At 41.7% G+C, this 16,476-nt stretch overlaps 1 protein-coding gene across 3 annotated transcripts in view; it reads right to left on the bottom strand.

The window, feature by feature from the left end:
- Positions 1 to 16,476, bottom strand: part of LOC120801722 (SH3 domain-binding protein 4) — a 38,723-nt gene that overhangs the window by 9,340 nt on the left and 12,907 nt on the right. For all 3 annotated transcript variants that reach the window (XM_040148925.1, XM_040148928.1, XM_040148927.1), the window contains exons 2-3: positions 9,581 to 9,809; positions 5,730 to 8,092 (exon numbers count right to left, since the gene is read on the bottom strand). In XM_040148925.1, the coding sequence (XP_040004859.1) occupies positions 5,730 to 8,092; positions 9,581 to 9,707 (2,490 nt within the window). In that variant the 5' untranslated portion in view covers positions 9,708 to 9,809. The remainder of the gene's footprint in view (positions 1 to 5,729; positions 8,093 to 9,580; positions 9,810 to 16,476) is intronic.

Genomic DNA, 16,476 nt, shown 5'->3' with positions numbered 1-16,476 from the left:
ACACAAAGAAAATACAGAGTAAATGATTATTTTTCAAATCATATTAATAGAGAAAAAGATATATTTAGCTATTAACGCGCCAGTGTCTTTACTGTTGTTGTTGATAAATACATATTCAGGAATAAACATGGTCGTCCCACCATTTTGCTCCAGACTACTGGATGGACTTGAGAAATTTTGCTCCGTCATTCAGGGTCTACCGAGGATGAATCCTGCTGACGGGGGGTGATGCCCTGACTGCTCTTCTAGCGCCACCACCAGGTCAAAGATTTCCCTTCTCCAGTTGAAAATCTCCACATTTACCAAATGGATCAGCACAAACTTTGTGTTACCAGACGATTTAATCACTCTTCCTCCGGTGCCACCATGAAGTTGATATTTCTGCTTCAGAATGAAGTGTGCCAACCACTACAATCATTTCTCGCGCTTTTCATTTTTGATGTGCCTAAATCCACAAAGGTATTGGCAGCAGCTTGAGAGAGTGAGAGATGGACAGAACCTGTAAAGGCCAACTCAGAATGAATTTAGTCAGTCCAGAATGCCTATGTTGAAATCACATTATAAAATTGGGGAGACACTGAGGAGTATTAGCGTCATGTCTCAAAAGCAGTGAAATCAAATCTCTGATTTGGAAAACCTCCCAGAGTCTAAAGAATTCTTGTTTTCTGTGATACAGCATCTCTGAATAACACTAAGTGAAGTCCTTACAGCTGGCTGTGAATCCCAAACAGCCAGAGGGAAGAGATGAGGAGATGTCATGTTGATTATGTCGCATTTTGCCTACATTTAAATGCTATCTTTTATTTATTGTATTGAAATATTTAGCCTTCATTTAAACCTGCAATAACTGAGGGCAGCAGAGACAACCTGAACACAACACTAACATATAATCAATCATTTTTAAGTAGACATGTTGAACTTGTTAGCAAACATTTACTTATTTACACATCCAGCAGTTACGGAACAACAGAATCATTCATCGGAGTGGTGGTTGTGTCTCGCTTAGCCAGACCTTATCTCCACAGTGCTGTGTCAGCCCTGGAGGATGGGTCTGGCTGCACCTATTATCATTCCGCTTTAGGGGAAAAAATAATGCGCTGGCTTGTCTGTATTTCTTCAAACCAATCATAATCATCTTGGGCGGCTCTAAGCCCGGGATGCAGCGACGGTGCCCCTGCAAAATAGTGTTGGGGGGAACTTGTTTCGGTGGAACGTTTGCGCGCGGACAGCAAAGAAAACGGCACAAAAAACAGTAAAAGACGTATGGCCACTGTGGGATTACATGATCCAAATCTTTGTCAAATATACCTGCAGTCTACATCCAGTGCGTAAGACTAGAGTCCAACTGGGGAACCTAAGTCCAGTACTCCCTCTCTTTTAGCTCTGGTTTTGGTCTCCACCAGCTCCTGAGGGAAACATCTGGCTCTTCAGCTGCTAAATGCTCCGCTACGTTCACCAGCTGGTCTCTGACTGTGGCCGTCTACTGTTTGCTGCTGAGCAGGAAGTGGACAGTGGCAGAGTTGGATTATAATTATTTGTGGGGTCAACACTATGAGCGAATCCCTTTAACATTAGACAAAGTAAAACTGATCCATTGTTACTGCAGAAATATTAATTACAGTCACAGTTAATAACCAGGAAAGTATCGCTTCAATTAAAAATCTCTTTTTCACAGTGTCTTGACCAAGATAGGAAAAAATAACAGTGACTTACTGACAAACCACATAGGACAACTCACACAACATGTGCTACAAAGTCAGGAATAAACAAAAATGTGATTATAAAGTCAGGAATAGCATTTCTAGTACAATCATATAAAAATAAAAATGCTGAAGATACTAATACATCACAAGACACCAGATTTTGCAATTATTTGTAATGTAATTCAGATGGAATTGCAGAAGGTTCCATGCAAGGGGATCTGAACAAATAAAGTTCTGTGTTCCCACATTGTGGCCAATATTCTGGTTGGATGTTTAAGATGTGGCTAAAAACCACAAGACAAGAACTGAGTTAATAATTTACTCATTAAAGATATTCAGTATCAATCAATCTAATGAATTATGTAACATGACCATCTGTAGTGCAGTCATACGCTGACATTAAACAGAAATCATTCTATTATGTAACGAATTTCCCCTGCCAGAGATAATGTACGAGTTAGGAGTCTGTGGCTGGTCGAATGTGCAGAGGGCCACTGGGTCGAGGAGGATTATGGGAAGGATACGGAGGTCGTACGGACCGCAGGCGCCTGCAGGTCCACAACTGGAGCTTCTGTTTCAATTCTGAACAATGAAGCAGGAAACATCTGCAGGCCTGAGATCCAACAGACACAACCTGGATCCGTTCCATCATCCGCTGACAACAAGACAAGCGCTTCACAAAACAACAGGACTCGCATCAGACTGTTCTATAAGTCCAGACTGATCCCTATATGATGGAAGCCTCATCCTCTCAGACATTATTATCTGGAAACATCCAGAACGAATGAATGAATCAAACAAATTTGGAGTCTGCTTCAGTCCATTTGGTATTGTTAAGAATTATCTGTCCATATACAAAGGCAAAGACGGAGATTAACAGGAAATGTTTGAAATGTTGAACGAGGTGAAAATGTAAGAAATAATAATAATTCAAAAAGCACAAACATGCAGTAGGGGGTGCACTCTGTTCCACTCGGTTCAGCCTTTCCACTGGTTTATTTTTTCTCTTCCTTTTTTTTTAGAATAATGGCTGGGCGAGGCATCGACCCATCAGGTAGTTGGCACAGCGACGCACCGTAAATCTCAACCTCAGGCTTGTTACTGCTTGCCGCTAAAGACAAACCTTGAGATCCAACCCTCAGAGCTGGAAACACACTGTATGCACTGGTCTACGTTGTACTACAAACAAGTAATTTGTATCATGTGTAAACATAACTAATAATCACCTTTAGCTCAGAATACAGGACTGACGGCACAAACCTTGATTATTATTAAGATGCAACATCTAAGCCTGCAAACTTTCATCATGTAACAACGACTACTGCTGCTGCTTCTGTTGAAAACTCCAATTGAAAACTTCTTGTGTAGAAGTGGAAAGTTTGACCTGAGTGTGGCACGAGAGGAAAGGGCAGGGGTCATTAAAATAATCAGAATCTATCCTCTGAGTACGGTGAATATCTAAATCAGACTGTATTCTATTACTAACAAAATGTTGGTAAAGGGAAATGTTTGCCCGGAAGGTGGCACTATAGAAAAAGTCAGGAGGTCATCAAAATAGATGGGATTTATCCTCTGTGGAGCAGGAATGTGCTCTGAAAACTTCATGGCTGTAAGGCCAGTAGATGTTTTGCTATGAACCAATCTGGCGATGGAGCAACAGCTGATTAACAGACATTATTCTTAGCCCCTCCGGCTTCATTATGAGGGTTTTTATTACCAGGCTTTAGACAATATTTGGATTGATACTGTTCAATAAAGTTTGTTTTGTATGTATGTACTGCAAACGGCTTTTTCGTTCCACAGCAAGGATGCTGAATTCTGCCTCTTAATTTCTAACTTCAGTATCCACGCAGCTCTTCGTTCAGTCACCTACAAGCATTGTGATTATTTACTGTGTATTACTTTAAGTGATATCTTCCTACATGTTGTGCTACTGACACTGTTTACGGATTTTCCATGTTGTAGCAAAAAACAAATTCTAGCAACTCTGTCACAAGGCCATTTAAAAGTGAAGCACAGTGATTCCAGATGCAAGAACTCATAGCTCACGTCACATTTTTGTCTCTCTGGCTTATAGGATCCATCCGTGGCCATTATTAACACATTCAGCACACTTGTATCTTGCTCTGTTTTTAATCTTATTATACAGGCAACATTGACCCATCTGAGAAGCAGTTCAATAGAGAAAGGAGGGAAGGGAACGTTCTATATTTGTACGACGTATACGCTGTACGTGTGTACGTACACTGCCTATGGTCCCTTTCTCCACCAGCAATCAAAGCAGGCCAGAGTGCATTCAGATATCTGAGCACAAAGGCAGCTCTCTGCTGCGACCACAGTGCTTTTGATTTCGTTCTCTTTCTTCTAAAAATAGATTTCCGTCCATTTGAAATGACACACTGGCAAATCATACGAGATAGTCCTCTCTGACATAGAAAACAGTTCATTTGCAAGAAGAGAGGAAGATCAGGATTTCATCCGACAGTCTTGTAGAGTCACCGAGCTTTACTCTGAGGCCCACACACGCAACAAAATCCACTTTTCAGAGGACAGAAAACAAACATCGTGTTTTCACATGGCGCAAACAGCATATTTGTCGGTTAAACAAAAACCCCTCTTGATTTCAAATTTGCTGGATTGCTGCGTGCTTTGATTGTACCCACAGTAACCAGTGGTTTAGCTGTATTCCTGACAGAAATAACATAAAAACAGACCTATATTCAGAAATGAATTGTACAGTGCTGACTCCCAGAAAGGGCATTTTTGGTCACCACCTTTTATTATGTTCTTTTCCACACTGCAGTTTCTCTGTCTTTAAATGGTTCTAACTAGTGTTTACAACCTTGCGTAAATTACAGTGTTTCTGCTACGTGTTGCTTCAGCTGTAGTACGTCGATGACCTCTGACAGACTCTCTGCAGGATTTTACACGGAAAGAGAAACAGAGTGAAGGAACACTGGTATGAAGGCACTAGGGAAAGCTTCAACCCTCTGTAGTATTTCAAACAAGCACAGACACGAAATAACGAAAATGAAAAGTTTTATGGAGCATTAGGCCAAAGCATAAGTCAGACTGTATATGATGTTGACACTGACACTGAAAATCTACATTTCCACGACAAAAGGTGAACAACCAATTGTCAAAAGAGCTGGTTTGCACATTTACAGTGAACACAGCTCAGCATTTTGTCTACTTTAAAGAAAAGCTGAATATAGTGAAAAGAAACATGCAAGACGCATGAACGGGCCTCTGTCCGCTGCAGACACATCTGTTCACTTTGGAAGAAAGACACAAATAAAATCCCAACTGATGTCGAACATGGCCAAGGAAAAACCGTCGGATATGCTAATTACAGCCGAATACTTTCTGGAAAAGACACAGTTCTATCGTTACCGTAAGAACAGAAGTTATACTGTGAGTTTACTGTCAATCTATAAACGACAAGCACCCGTGGCTCTGTTTTTTTTTTTTAAACCGTTCATAACACTGGTACACTGAAATTGTTTCTGTTTCACTGTGCTGTTTTCCCCCTAAGGGCTTTGATTCATAGGTATATAAAGTGAGAAAATTATCAGAGTAGCCTGAGCAATCAAGTGGAGTTAAAAGATCAGCATCGTGCACACAAACTGCACACTACCTCTAACTTAAACAACAGATGCCCATATGAGGACAAAGTATTCTGCTGATCTCCACTGCTCCTCAGGCCCTGATTAGACTTCCGTGCCTACACAGCAGTTATCAACTGCACTCCAAGCTGTATTAGCCGACTGGACCACAGCCTAAAGCCTAAAGCAACTGTGGGCAGATAACGGGGGAAAGGCTGAATTGTACCCCGAGAGAGAAATCTACTGCCAGGAGGATACACACAAAAACACACGGCCATTTAGTTGGACACATGAGGGACAAAATATATGCAACTGACACTTAAAAATTTAAAAATTGGGGAAAACAATTTGCATTTTCTCAACGGCTTGGAGAAAATGCTAAGTCACTAGAACAGAGGAGGACTCCAAAGCTGTAACTTACCGTCAGGAGTTCTTTCTGGAAGGACTTCCTCTCTTTGCTCTCTGTATTGTTGCAGTCCTCCTTCAGCTTCTCCAGCACCGATGCAACCCTCTCAGGTTCGCTGTCCAGCTCCGCGCGGCAGAAGTGCGTCAACGGCAGGTTGACATATCCAAGCGCGTCCGCGAACGCTCGCCAGTTGCCGATGTTCTCCATCAGTATAGTTCTTACGGAGGCGTAGATGTATGTGAGGAACTTGCAGGGTTTAAGTATTTGCTCCAGAAACAATGAAGTTGTAAGGTCGGGTCCACTGAAGTAAATGGGCTTAACTTTGCCAACCACTAGCACGTTCTTTGCATGGACAAGCCCCATTTTGCCCTGATAATATCCAATGTACCATTCTTTTGTCCACAACTGGCCCTTCAGCTTGATTTTCTCCTCACTCAACAGAGCTACAAAGTCTCCTTTTTTGTACTCGAGCAAGTACTGATTTTTTGTTTGTCGGATGACAGTTTTAATTAATTTACCAAACTTCAGGTTGTTTATCCTCCTGTCCTGGAAAACAGGGTACTTGGTGGCGATCGCAAGCGGGGACAAAACTATCTTGCCAACTTCCTTCTTCTTTAGAAAGCGCCGCTGCACTGATGTCTTTGGTCCTGCTTTGGGTGGTGGTGTTGGTGTCTGGACACAAAACTGAGCCAGTATACAATCTTGGTCGTCTTTGACCTGGATTCTTAAGGTGAAATCAGAAACCTCTTCAGTGTTGCGTGAGGCAATGACATAGACAAGCCTGCTGACTTTGCCTAGTTTAACCTGGAAGCCCCGGACCACTCTGGCCTGCTCACTAGCCTTCACCTCATAGTTGGCCATGTTGGAGTAAACTCCAACGCGGAGGTCTTGCGGTCTGGACAAGACAAACTGGTGTTTACCCCAGAGCTGCAGTGCTACTGGCGGTGCAGACTGTGCTTGCTTGCCGACTTCACTCACCAATAATGTCTTTGGGGCACAATCATGGCCAAACATAGCCACGACTGTCTTGAAGGACGGGTGAATATGTTTGGGACCATACACTCCTAAGGTGATCTTTTTAACCACATGCTCCCAAACTGTGGAGTCTGGAGATATGGACTGGGACTGAGCCACAACACACACATACATGCATGGTTCAAGGTTATCCAGGCATACCTGAACTGTGTCCCCGTACATGTAGGCCTGAGGAATGGGAGTGTAAGGTCCCTCTTTACAATCACTCTTGACACACAAGACTTCTGTTGTTTGCCTGTTCTCCATTTTCACCACAACAGACACTTTCATTTCCAGGGTAATGGTGGTTTTGGTCTCCATGTTGCTGAGTTTGATCTCCACCACAGGGCTGACGGTTGTGCAGCGATCATTGTTCAGCTCTAGCGGCGGGTCGAGCAGAGCTTTGATTGAGATCTGCTGGGTGTCCCCTGGGGCAACGTGGCCCTCGGGTATGTGGATGCTTATGTTGGTGTCTGGAAGCTGGACAGCACCTCCTGAGCTATCCAGCCGACAGACAATGTTGGTTTCCACCGGTTGCGTTTGACCCCAGCCTGGGTTCTGACCAAGTGAGTCCAAGTCATGGCAGGACCTGGCCAGCTTGCGGTGGGTGAGCCACGCTGTCCGGAAATCCTCCCTGCTCTGGAACTGCTCTGGCGCTGGTGCTTTCAGGCCTCCGAAGAAACCGGTTGAGGCCTGAGGGGCGTCGGACTGAGCCTGCAGGATGGACAGCTCAGACAAACTGTAGGACCGCTTGCTTCTAAAAAATGGGTTGTCCCTGCGCAACGTTTGCCCCGACCCTACAGTGGGACTAAGAAGGTTCAAATTAAACACACCACTGCCAAAACCATGGATGTCGGCAGTGCTGCTGGTGGAATTGGGCACTGATGGAGTAAGCGTGTCAAACAGAAGGAGGTCAAGTGATTTCTCATTACTGTTTTGATCAAGTGAGCTCTGAGGACCCCCGTTTAGGAAAGGGTTCGTAGAGGTATGGGTTGTTGCGAAAGGATTTCCGTTTTGGAAGGTGGTCGGTTTCAGAATCACCCCTGCCCACTCTCCTAAAAGGTCCATTTCTTTGGCTGCCTCCTCATTACAGTCTCCCACAGTGTCAATGATCCCGCTGTCACTGAAGGATGAGTCTCTGTAGTTGATGGGCTGCACATAAGCTGCAGGGATGTAACCCATTTCTGTGTTGTTGTGGGCGTACCACCACTCTGCTCCTGACGAGTCCAGAACATAGAGGCGGTCCCCTTTAGAGAACTTCAGGGTGGTGAAGCTGGATGGGCAGTAGTCCTTTATGGCAACAACTTCCCTGGCAGCACCGAAGGAGGCAGTCGCGTCCAGTCGTAAGGCACTGGGAGAAGGCACTAGGGAAAACAATGAATAGATTCAGGTAAAGGTGGATGACGTGGGCTGAATTGCAAAACTTGATTTTTCCATGAGTAGCACTGAATTCGATTATAGCATCTGTCACATCACAGCAGGTGCAGTCGATGTTTTGCTCTTCGCCTTTACATTTCAGAATCCCTGGGTCAGATTCGTGAGGGTGAGGGTGAGTGTAAGCGTACACAGCAGACACATTTTTTTTTTTTTTTATACTGCCACTGGGGACGCTCAGTCAGAATTTTTCAAATTAAATTTCTAAAACCTACATGTGCGAAACAAATAATAATAAACAGGGACGTCGTCATTGTGCATCTTTAGAAAAATACAGGCTATCCCACGCAGCTATGGACTGTCACTCCCAGATGCTTAAACTAAGGGTTCCTGCAAGGATCAGAGGGATCAAGATCTTTTCAATGCCACGTAGAATGACTTTTAACATCTGTTTTGTAATCTTACAAAGTTTTACGATGTAACACTGTTAGATACAATATGCCCTCAAATAATTCATTATTGTTCCTTTTTCTCATTACTCCCCAGCATTTTACATAACAATATTTTCTAAAGATGTAAATTAGTAAATTAGCACAAACTTGACCGAGATAAGCAGCATAAAGATCATTTAAGTGCTAAAATCAACACTTGCCGATTATGTGCCAACTCCAGGTTAAGACTTTAAAAGCTTCTAAGGCCTTTTTTTTTTTTTTTTTTTTTTTAAAGGAAACTCAATTCAGTGCCTGCAGATATCCTGAACCAGAATCTTTTTACTTGTTCAGTTTCACCTCTCAAACCAGATGCAGCCTAACATCTCATCAACAAACCAAGAGCGTAGATGTGTGAAGAACCTTTTTTTTTCAGTCTGAGATTTGCAACAAGAAAACCAGTCAGTTGTCGATCCACAGTCTAATGTAACCAGCTTTCATCTGTGATATTTTATAATATTTTAGTGCACGCTGTGATAACTTGATTTCCACGTTTTACATACTTTAACCATCACACAAAAACAGAAATAAATAGATGAGTCAACAGATAAAACTAATGAATAAATCATTTTAAATTTATTCATTAGTTTTATGTCATTAAAGCCCCTGAAAACTTGGTTTTAATCTTAACTATTTCTCTATAACATTAAATATTCATGACTAATCAACAACCAAAGTGAAAGCTAAAACAAATATACACAGGTATTATTTATTATGAGTTTAATGCTCAAAGACCCAGCCTCCAACTGCCATCAGATTCTGATTTACTGTAAATGTTGCCAACCTATGACTGGTGCACAGAAGTACATCACCTTTTCTCAACCACTTCAAACCAGGGAGAAGAGCACAGAAATCTGTCATGTGAAAAAACCAAAATGGTTTTTAATTTCGTCGCGGGAAGCTGACTGAGGAAACACATTTTCAGGGCCTAAACAACTACAGAGGCGACTCTGTTTCTGTTAAGTGCATCTTTCAGTTTGGGCAGCTGACCTTTGACATCAGTGAGACTGGCTTCTGACACTCCATCGCTGAGATCGATGAGCGTCCCCTCGGACTTGCAGCGAGGGAGAGAAGTGTTGTTGTTGTTGGTGGTGGCTCTGATTCGATGGGCGGCCATGTTCGGACCCGTCTCTGTGCACCGGCCGATGTGTTCAGGCTACTCTGCTGGCTGTCCTTTGAACTTCTGGCCAAGTCGGATGTCAACAGCCTCCCATGGTCTCTGAAATACACACGAAGTAATAAAAATAAAAAAATTTAAGTGTTTCTTTCTTTCCTTCTTGTCATTATTTAAGATGTACAGCGTTGTGTGTGTGAAACAACATACTCAAACGACTCCCCGTCCTCTCGCCTTTTGAAATTTGTCTTGTTGATGTTGATCCTGCTCATTGCCCTGTTACTGTGGTTTTCAACCCCCGTTGAACAGTTTGTTTTTTTTCTGTTTGTTGCCTATAAGCTTTTAACATGCTACAAATCGACATAAACTAAGCAATAATTTCCAGTACAAAGTGGATGTGAATAAATATACGTGCGATTAAAGTCCTGTAAGTAACTTTGATCCTCCAGCCTCCGCTTCGGAGTCTGGATCTTCATGTCCAGAATCAGACCAAGAGGAGAATCAGAAAATAAACATGAGCTGAATAACAAATTATATCACGCAGAGTTTCGGCTGTCTGACTCATAAATGCAGATGTTTGATTAATGTTCGTAGACATCAGTTTATTTATTTATACCAATTTAGCCCATACTGATAAATGATTTAATGGATCATTAACACACTGATAAACTGAGTGGAAAATGAATATTTAAAAATCTGTAGTTTGTTTCATTATTTAGAAAATGTACAGTGGTTTTCAAAGCATAGTAGGAAAAACTGACTGCAGTATGTGCTGCCACATGTGATGAAATGACTCATTAGCCATATGTTAACTTCATTGGTAAGATATTTTGAAAATGTGCCCAAACATAAATAATTGCAAAGCTGTTTTACAGTACTGGCCAAAACATATTTTCTCTCCTTTGGATTGTGTAGCAGTACTTACACTGCTGCTAACTCTCAACTGTTTGCTTCAAATGAATACAGCTACAAAACAAAAACATAGCACATTATCAGCGCATCCTCCATAGAAGTTACTATTAACCCATTAAAGGGTAAGTTTGGCGGTATTCTATATTTTCCTTACTGTCAATAAATCCCATGAAAAGACCAAAACCGACACTTGTCAGTTCATCTGTCAGCACTTTGACAGCCCTACCATAGCTGTAGCTCACAGCTCCAAACCCCATGAGTCCTACTGAAGATGGAAATCTTTAAAAACAACTCACAAATATATAGTTTCATCTTTAAAACAGCCGCTCACTTTAGTTTTTATCAAACAAACAGGAGGAAAAAGTGCATTTGCTGGGGACTATTTTCAGCGGCGGACCGATCCACAGTAGTGAGTATCTGTGGCGGCAGGACGGTGTTTGTGGAACTGTGTCTAAATAAACTGCAGTGTGTGTGTGTGTGTGTGTGTGTGTTGACGGTGATGAAGGAACATGTCACCCAGTGCAACAAGTGTGACTCACTGATGCGTTTTTAATAGTTTCTGGAAACAGTGGCGCTCTGAGGCTCAGAGGAGTAACATTCATCAGGCTGTGATACACACACAGTTCGAGTCAGTAGGGGATATTCATTGCTGTTGACTTTTAATGAGACTTGTTGACGATTAGAAAAATACGGAATAAGACACAAACTTATCCTCAACCTTCAATGTTTAACACCTTTAACCTTTTGACAGTTTTCACAGGGACTCTTCCTACTGTAAAAAGTAGTTTCTATAAAAGCAGTTGAAAATTTAGTGTCATCCATAGGGTCAAACTCTTTAAATATATGTGAATACACCTGTAATTTATATTTTCAAAAATGACTTAAGTAACCTTTATCTTTGATAATATTTTTTCATGCCTGACAACAAGCTATGTCATGATTATATTGAATTTAATTACAGTACACTGAATTGTGGACCGCATCATTACATCAAATGCAATTAAGATGGACGTCTTGTGCATAATTTAACACGCTGTAATTGTGCTTTTACTTTCAGAAACTTCATGATTCGGCCTAGTGTGTCATATTCTGGGCACACCAGGAAGTGGCAAAGCGAATCTCACCTCTGTCCTGGCAAAATATGTGGATTTTAGAGTCTTGGTGGTGTAACGATTACTCTGTAGCAGGCTAGCTAACCGTTAGCTAGCTAGCACTAGCTTCTCTCTGTTTTCTCTGCATGTCTACTCCACCCAGCATTTTGCTCTCAGGATTATATATTATCTTATTTTATATCAACCAAAGGATTCGCCGAAGGACAAGAAAAGCTCTTGCTAACTTATAGTTGGCAAGCTTGTTAGCTTGGTCGCTAACAGGGTAATGAATTCACACAGTTCATTGAAAAGACGTATTCGCACCATCGCCTCCTGTCTAAGAGCTGTCTGAAAACCATTCCTCTCTTGTGGAGCAGTTCGTACTCCAACAGAGAATTTTTAGTTTAATTTATTAAATGTTTTGTCAGGACCCATGTACAAAAAAACATTAATTTCATACAAATAGAAGAGAAGAATTGTGCCAGATTTAGCTACTAGCTCCATCTGAGACCCTGGGCAGGTAAATGGACAGTGAATCCGCTATTTTGCAGTGATTCCATTGAAATGGACTGTTTCCTCTGCAAAATCTCGCCATTTTAAATGCTGGTGTGACGGGGCCTTTAGTCTGAATGATGTTTAGTTGCTCAACATACCATTGTAATAAAATGTCCCACAGTAACCAAGCTCTGTTTGTTGGAATTCACACTGGAAACATTATGGTTTGTCATTTGTTTTCAGTCAGCACATTTTGCAAATCCATTGCATTTCCAGCAGATTATAGAGGGGAAAGTTTAACACTGAACAGTTCTGTTTCAGCTGATAATGCTTAATTTTAACTAACTACAAAAAAATATCTACGCCACTGTTGTTTAAAAAAGGGTGAAAAACCACAAACAGCAGATGTGGGTCAGTGGAACACACACTGGTTTGAGACACACCAGGCTTTTTAGTTGAATCCATAATTCATAACAGTGTCAGCTCAGGGACGACGCGTTGCCCAGAGAGGAGGAGGCTGATGATAATTTACTACTGACACGCTCCCACGGCAGAAGACATTCAGCTGGAACAGTTCTGAGGAGAACTCTGCCAGCAAAGGCCAAAAAACTGCTCCACTCATTTAACACCGTTTTATATGTTTGTGTTATACAGTATACTGATGCACATATTTTGATTTCACCTGCAGAGAAATCTGCCTCACCAAGCTTCAATAAACATGGTTCAGTGGAGAGTTTCAGTATCCTGGATTGAGATGATTGGAAAAATACAGGAATCTCTAGTGGGAGAATCCACTGCTGATGAATTTGTTTTGCTAGTTTAATTTATTTTACCGATTTCACCTACTGCCTCCTCGGGCACTCTGGGTTTTAGCTGTTAGGTGAAACGGCCTTTTTCACGGCAGACTTTTGGATTTGTCACAGTCAGAGAAGCACAGGTGTTCGCTGATAACATTAATGATTGCTCTGTCTTAATCCAGCGTCCCAGTGAGCTGCGGTAGTGGGCCAGCATGCACAGGACCAGGACCAGGACCAGGACCAGGACCCTGAAACCGAAGCAGCTAAATGGAATTCATATCACATTCATTCCCATAGTTCTATTACTTGAGTATATATCTGAGCATCCTGTAATCAAGTTTTTTCTGTGGTAATGTTGGTCTGTTGGTGGGTTGGTTCAGTTGGTCCAGCACTTTAGGCCAGGCTGAAATTTCTCAACAACTTTTACATGAACGGCCTTGACATGTTGTACTGACGATCATGTTCCCCTCAGGATGAATCACAGTAACTCTGGCGGTGCTTTAACTTTTCATCCAGTGCCATAATTAAGTCAAAACTTTCAATCTGTCCAGTATCTTGGTTTATCCGATCTTTGCACTTAGTGCTAAAGATCAAACCTTATCACGCAAACATGCTGAACTAAGATGGTGAGCACGGAAAACATTATACCTGCAAAACATCAGCACGTTAGCATTGTCATTGTGAGCACGTTAGCATGCAGCTGTCAGACTCTGTTTAACTGCCGTGCCTAAGGGCAGCCTCACAGAGCTGCTAGCGCGGTTGTTCATGCTCTGTCAGAACCAGTTTGAGAGATGTGCTCTATGACCACATCTCAAAAGTGTTCATACCTGACCCAAATGGCCGCACTGGAAGGCAGAGAGAGTCATAGAGCAGGGTGAGAAGCCCTAGCATATTAGATTCTTTAAGAAATATTCTTAATAATATCATGATATTGATTTAACCAGATCAGCCAGCTCATGTTTAAATAAATCAAATTCAGATTTATTTCTTGCTTTCAGTGACGCTCACGGAAACCAGTTTGTTTCAACATCTAGAAAGGAAAACAATGTGATGTGGGCGTCACACTTACAGTTGGCACCGTTGTTCCTCTTGCTACATGTAAAACATCCACATGTGCAGCACACTGGCCTGAGACAGAGGGAGCACTGAGGTTGAAACGAGTGGTCAAGCAGTGACTCTGCTTTTAGTTCTGCCCCTAAAGTGTTTGTTTTCAGCTGCAAAACAAGAAGTGACCATGTAACAACTTCCCACTGTCTTCTGCTGACATTTAGGAGGAAATATTCCAGTAGGCTTTTAAAACCGTTACTAGACCGTTCACTGAGGCTGAATTATTATTTTAATGTTTAAAACCTGCAAGGTCAGCTACTTTACAGCTGCATCGCAGTCTGCTATACCAGCCGACACGTGGATAGTGCATGAGCCTGATTAGACTGGACAATACAAGGCTACACTACCGACTGATATAAGCCCAATGAGAAATCTGTATCCACTAATATGTGGGAAGAAACGTGACAAATCGTTTGTAGCTAGTTTTATTTTCAGTTTTAACTCTTTTAATAACCACATTTGTACAATTCCTACCAAAAACATGATCATCAGCCAATATATTATCCAACATTTATCACTGGCTCACATCAGTATCCGGGACTTCCCACACTGTTCCCACAGCAGAGGTGGCCAAAAATAATAAATTATTATCAACTAAAACATTACCCTTCTGTGAGAAAGAGCGGGGGGTAATATTTCATGCAGCAAATGCCATATATTTACTAAGTGTTCCTATTGTTCCGTGCATAGTGCTACAGTAAAAATTGATCATGAGATAGGATGTGTTCAGGATCTGGGTGGTGTACCACCTCTGCTCAACGATTTCCCGGGCGTGAAAAATCCAATATCAGTCAGGCTCTTCCAGAAAGTGTAAAAAAAAAGCTTAGTTCCCCAAAACACGATGGAACTAAGCCTGTAACTAACAAATGTATGAATTATCAGCCAAATGATCATTTTTCAGATTAATTTTGCCTGTAAAATGTCAGAAAAGCCCATAACCATGTCCTAATGTAAGTACTTGTTTTGTCTGACCAACAGTCCAAAACACAATTAATATTCAATTAAGATTAAAAAAGATGGAACCAGAGGTTTGACGTTTCTGCCTGATGAATGACTTTAGAGTAGCTTTAATCAATATTTTTATAATAAAAATGATCAAATAAAATAAGGAAATCAAGATTCAGGAGTCTGTGGTAGTGATGAAGCTACATTATCAGCTGAATCTGCAGCTCCCCTCTGCTTTACTGAGCGTTACAGTGAGTCTCAGCTCATTGTTTCGCTGTCCGGACCACGACTTTACTGCTCTGGTTCACTCTCACTGCCCTCATGCCGCCTTTTTTACGCCTCAGCAGGCAGATGTTTTCAGAGAAACATCTCTAAAAAGCCACTGTCCACTACCTGCTCAGCAGCAAACAGCAGACAGACCCAGTCAGAGACCAGCTGGTGAACGTAGTGGAGCATTTAGCAGCTAAAGAGCCTGATGTTTCCCTCAGGAGCTGGTGGAGTCCAAAACCAGAGTTAAAAGAGAGGGAGTACTGGTCTTAGACTCATCAGGTGACACTAGACTGACTCAACGGATGTAGACTTTTTTGTGACTTTTTTGTGCTGTTTTCTTTGCGGGGAATTAGCCATTTTAATGACACTGAACACCTCCCCAAGTGCAAATGTTCCCCCAAAACAAGTCCCCCTCCATTATGAAAAATAACACACTTCGTGTTGGCAGGTTATTTTTCAATAACTGTACAGCTTGATATAGATTATAAATTACACACATTGCACCAATTTTCAAGTTTTTGCACTGATTGTCTGTCAGTATTCGTACTGGTTTTAAATGTATTTTACTTGTTTACAAAGGACTACATGGTCGTACACCAACATACATGCCTGAAATGTTTCTGCTGGAGGAACCAGATGGCCCGTCGGGTCCTCTGAAGGAGCCTTTTAGTTGTTCCAAAGTGCAGGACAAAAATTTTACTTGAGACAGATTTTAGCTCTGTGTTGTTGTAACAGCCTGACAAGGATGTGAGAGGAGCGGAAAGTGTTGACAGCTTTATGCATTAATTTAAAACTCATTATTTTTGCCAGGCTTTTGTTTATAACAATTTATATTTCTTCACATTTGAATCTTCTAAGATCTTCTAGTACTTTGACCGTTGTTTTACTGTTTTTATTTCTACTGTCTTATTGGTTTTTCGCTTTGACCTGCACTGGTTTGTATAAAAGGTGCAGTACAAATACTTAGCTATCAGCAACTTTGACCTAAAAATATTAGTATCCCACTCAATAACCCATGCTTGTCAGACCCTGAAGGCAACTCTGTCATTGCTAATTCCACCTTAATGTTAACGTGCTCTGCAACCTCGACGACATGACGTCTGGATCTCATCTCTTTGAAGCAGGGGGAGGTGGGGAAGGTGTGGGGGAGAGGGA

The sequence above is a fragment of the Xiphias gladius genome, chromosome 16, assembly GCF_016859285.1.
Source record: "Xiphias gladius isolate SHS-SW01 ecotype Sanya breed wild chromosome 16, ASM1685928v1, whole genome shotgun sequence".
Classification (NCBI taxonomy): Eukaryota; Metazoa; Chordata; class Actinopteri; order Istiophoriformes; family Xiphiidae; genus Xiphias; species Xiphias gladius.
Note: the sequence above shows the minus strand (reverse complement) of the source record. Positions and strands in the feature narration are given on the sequence as shown.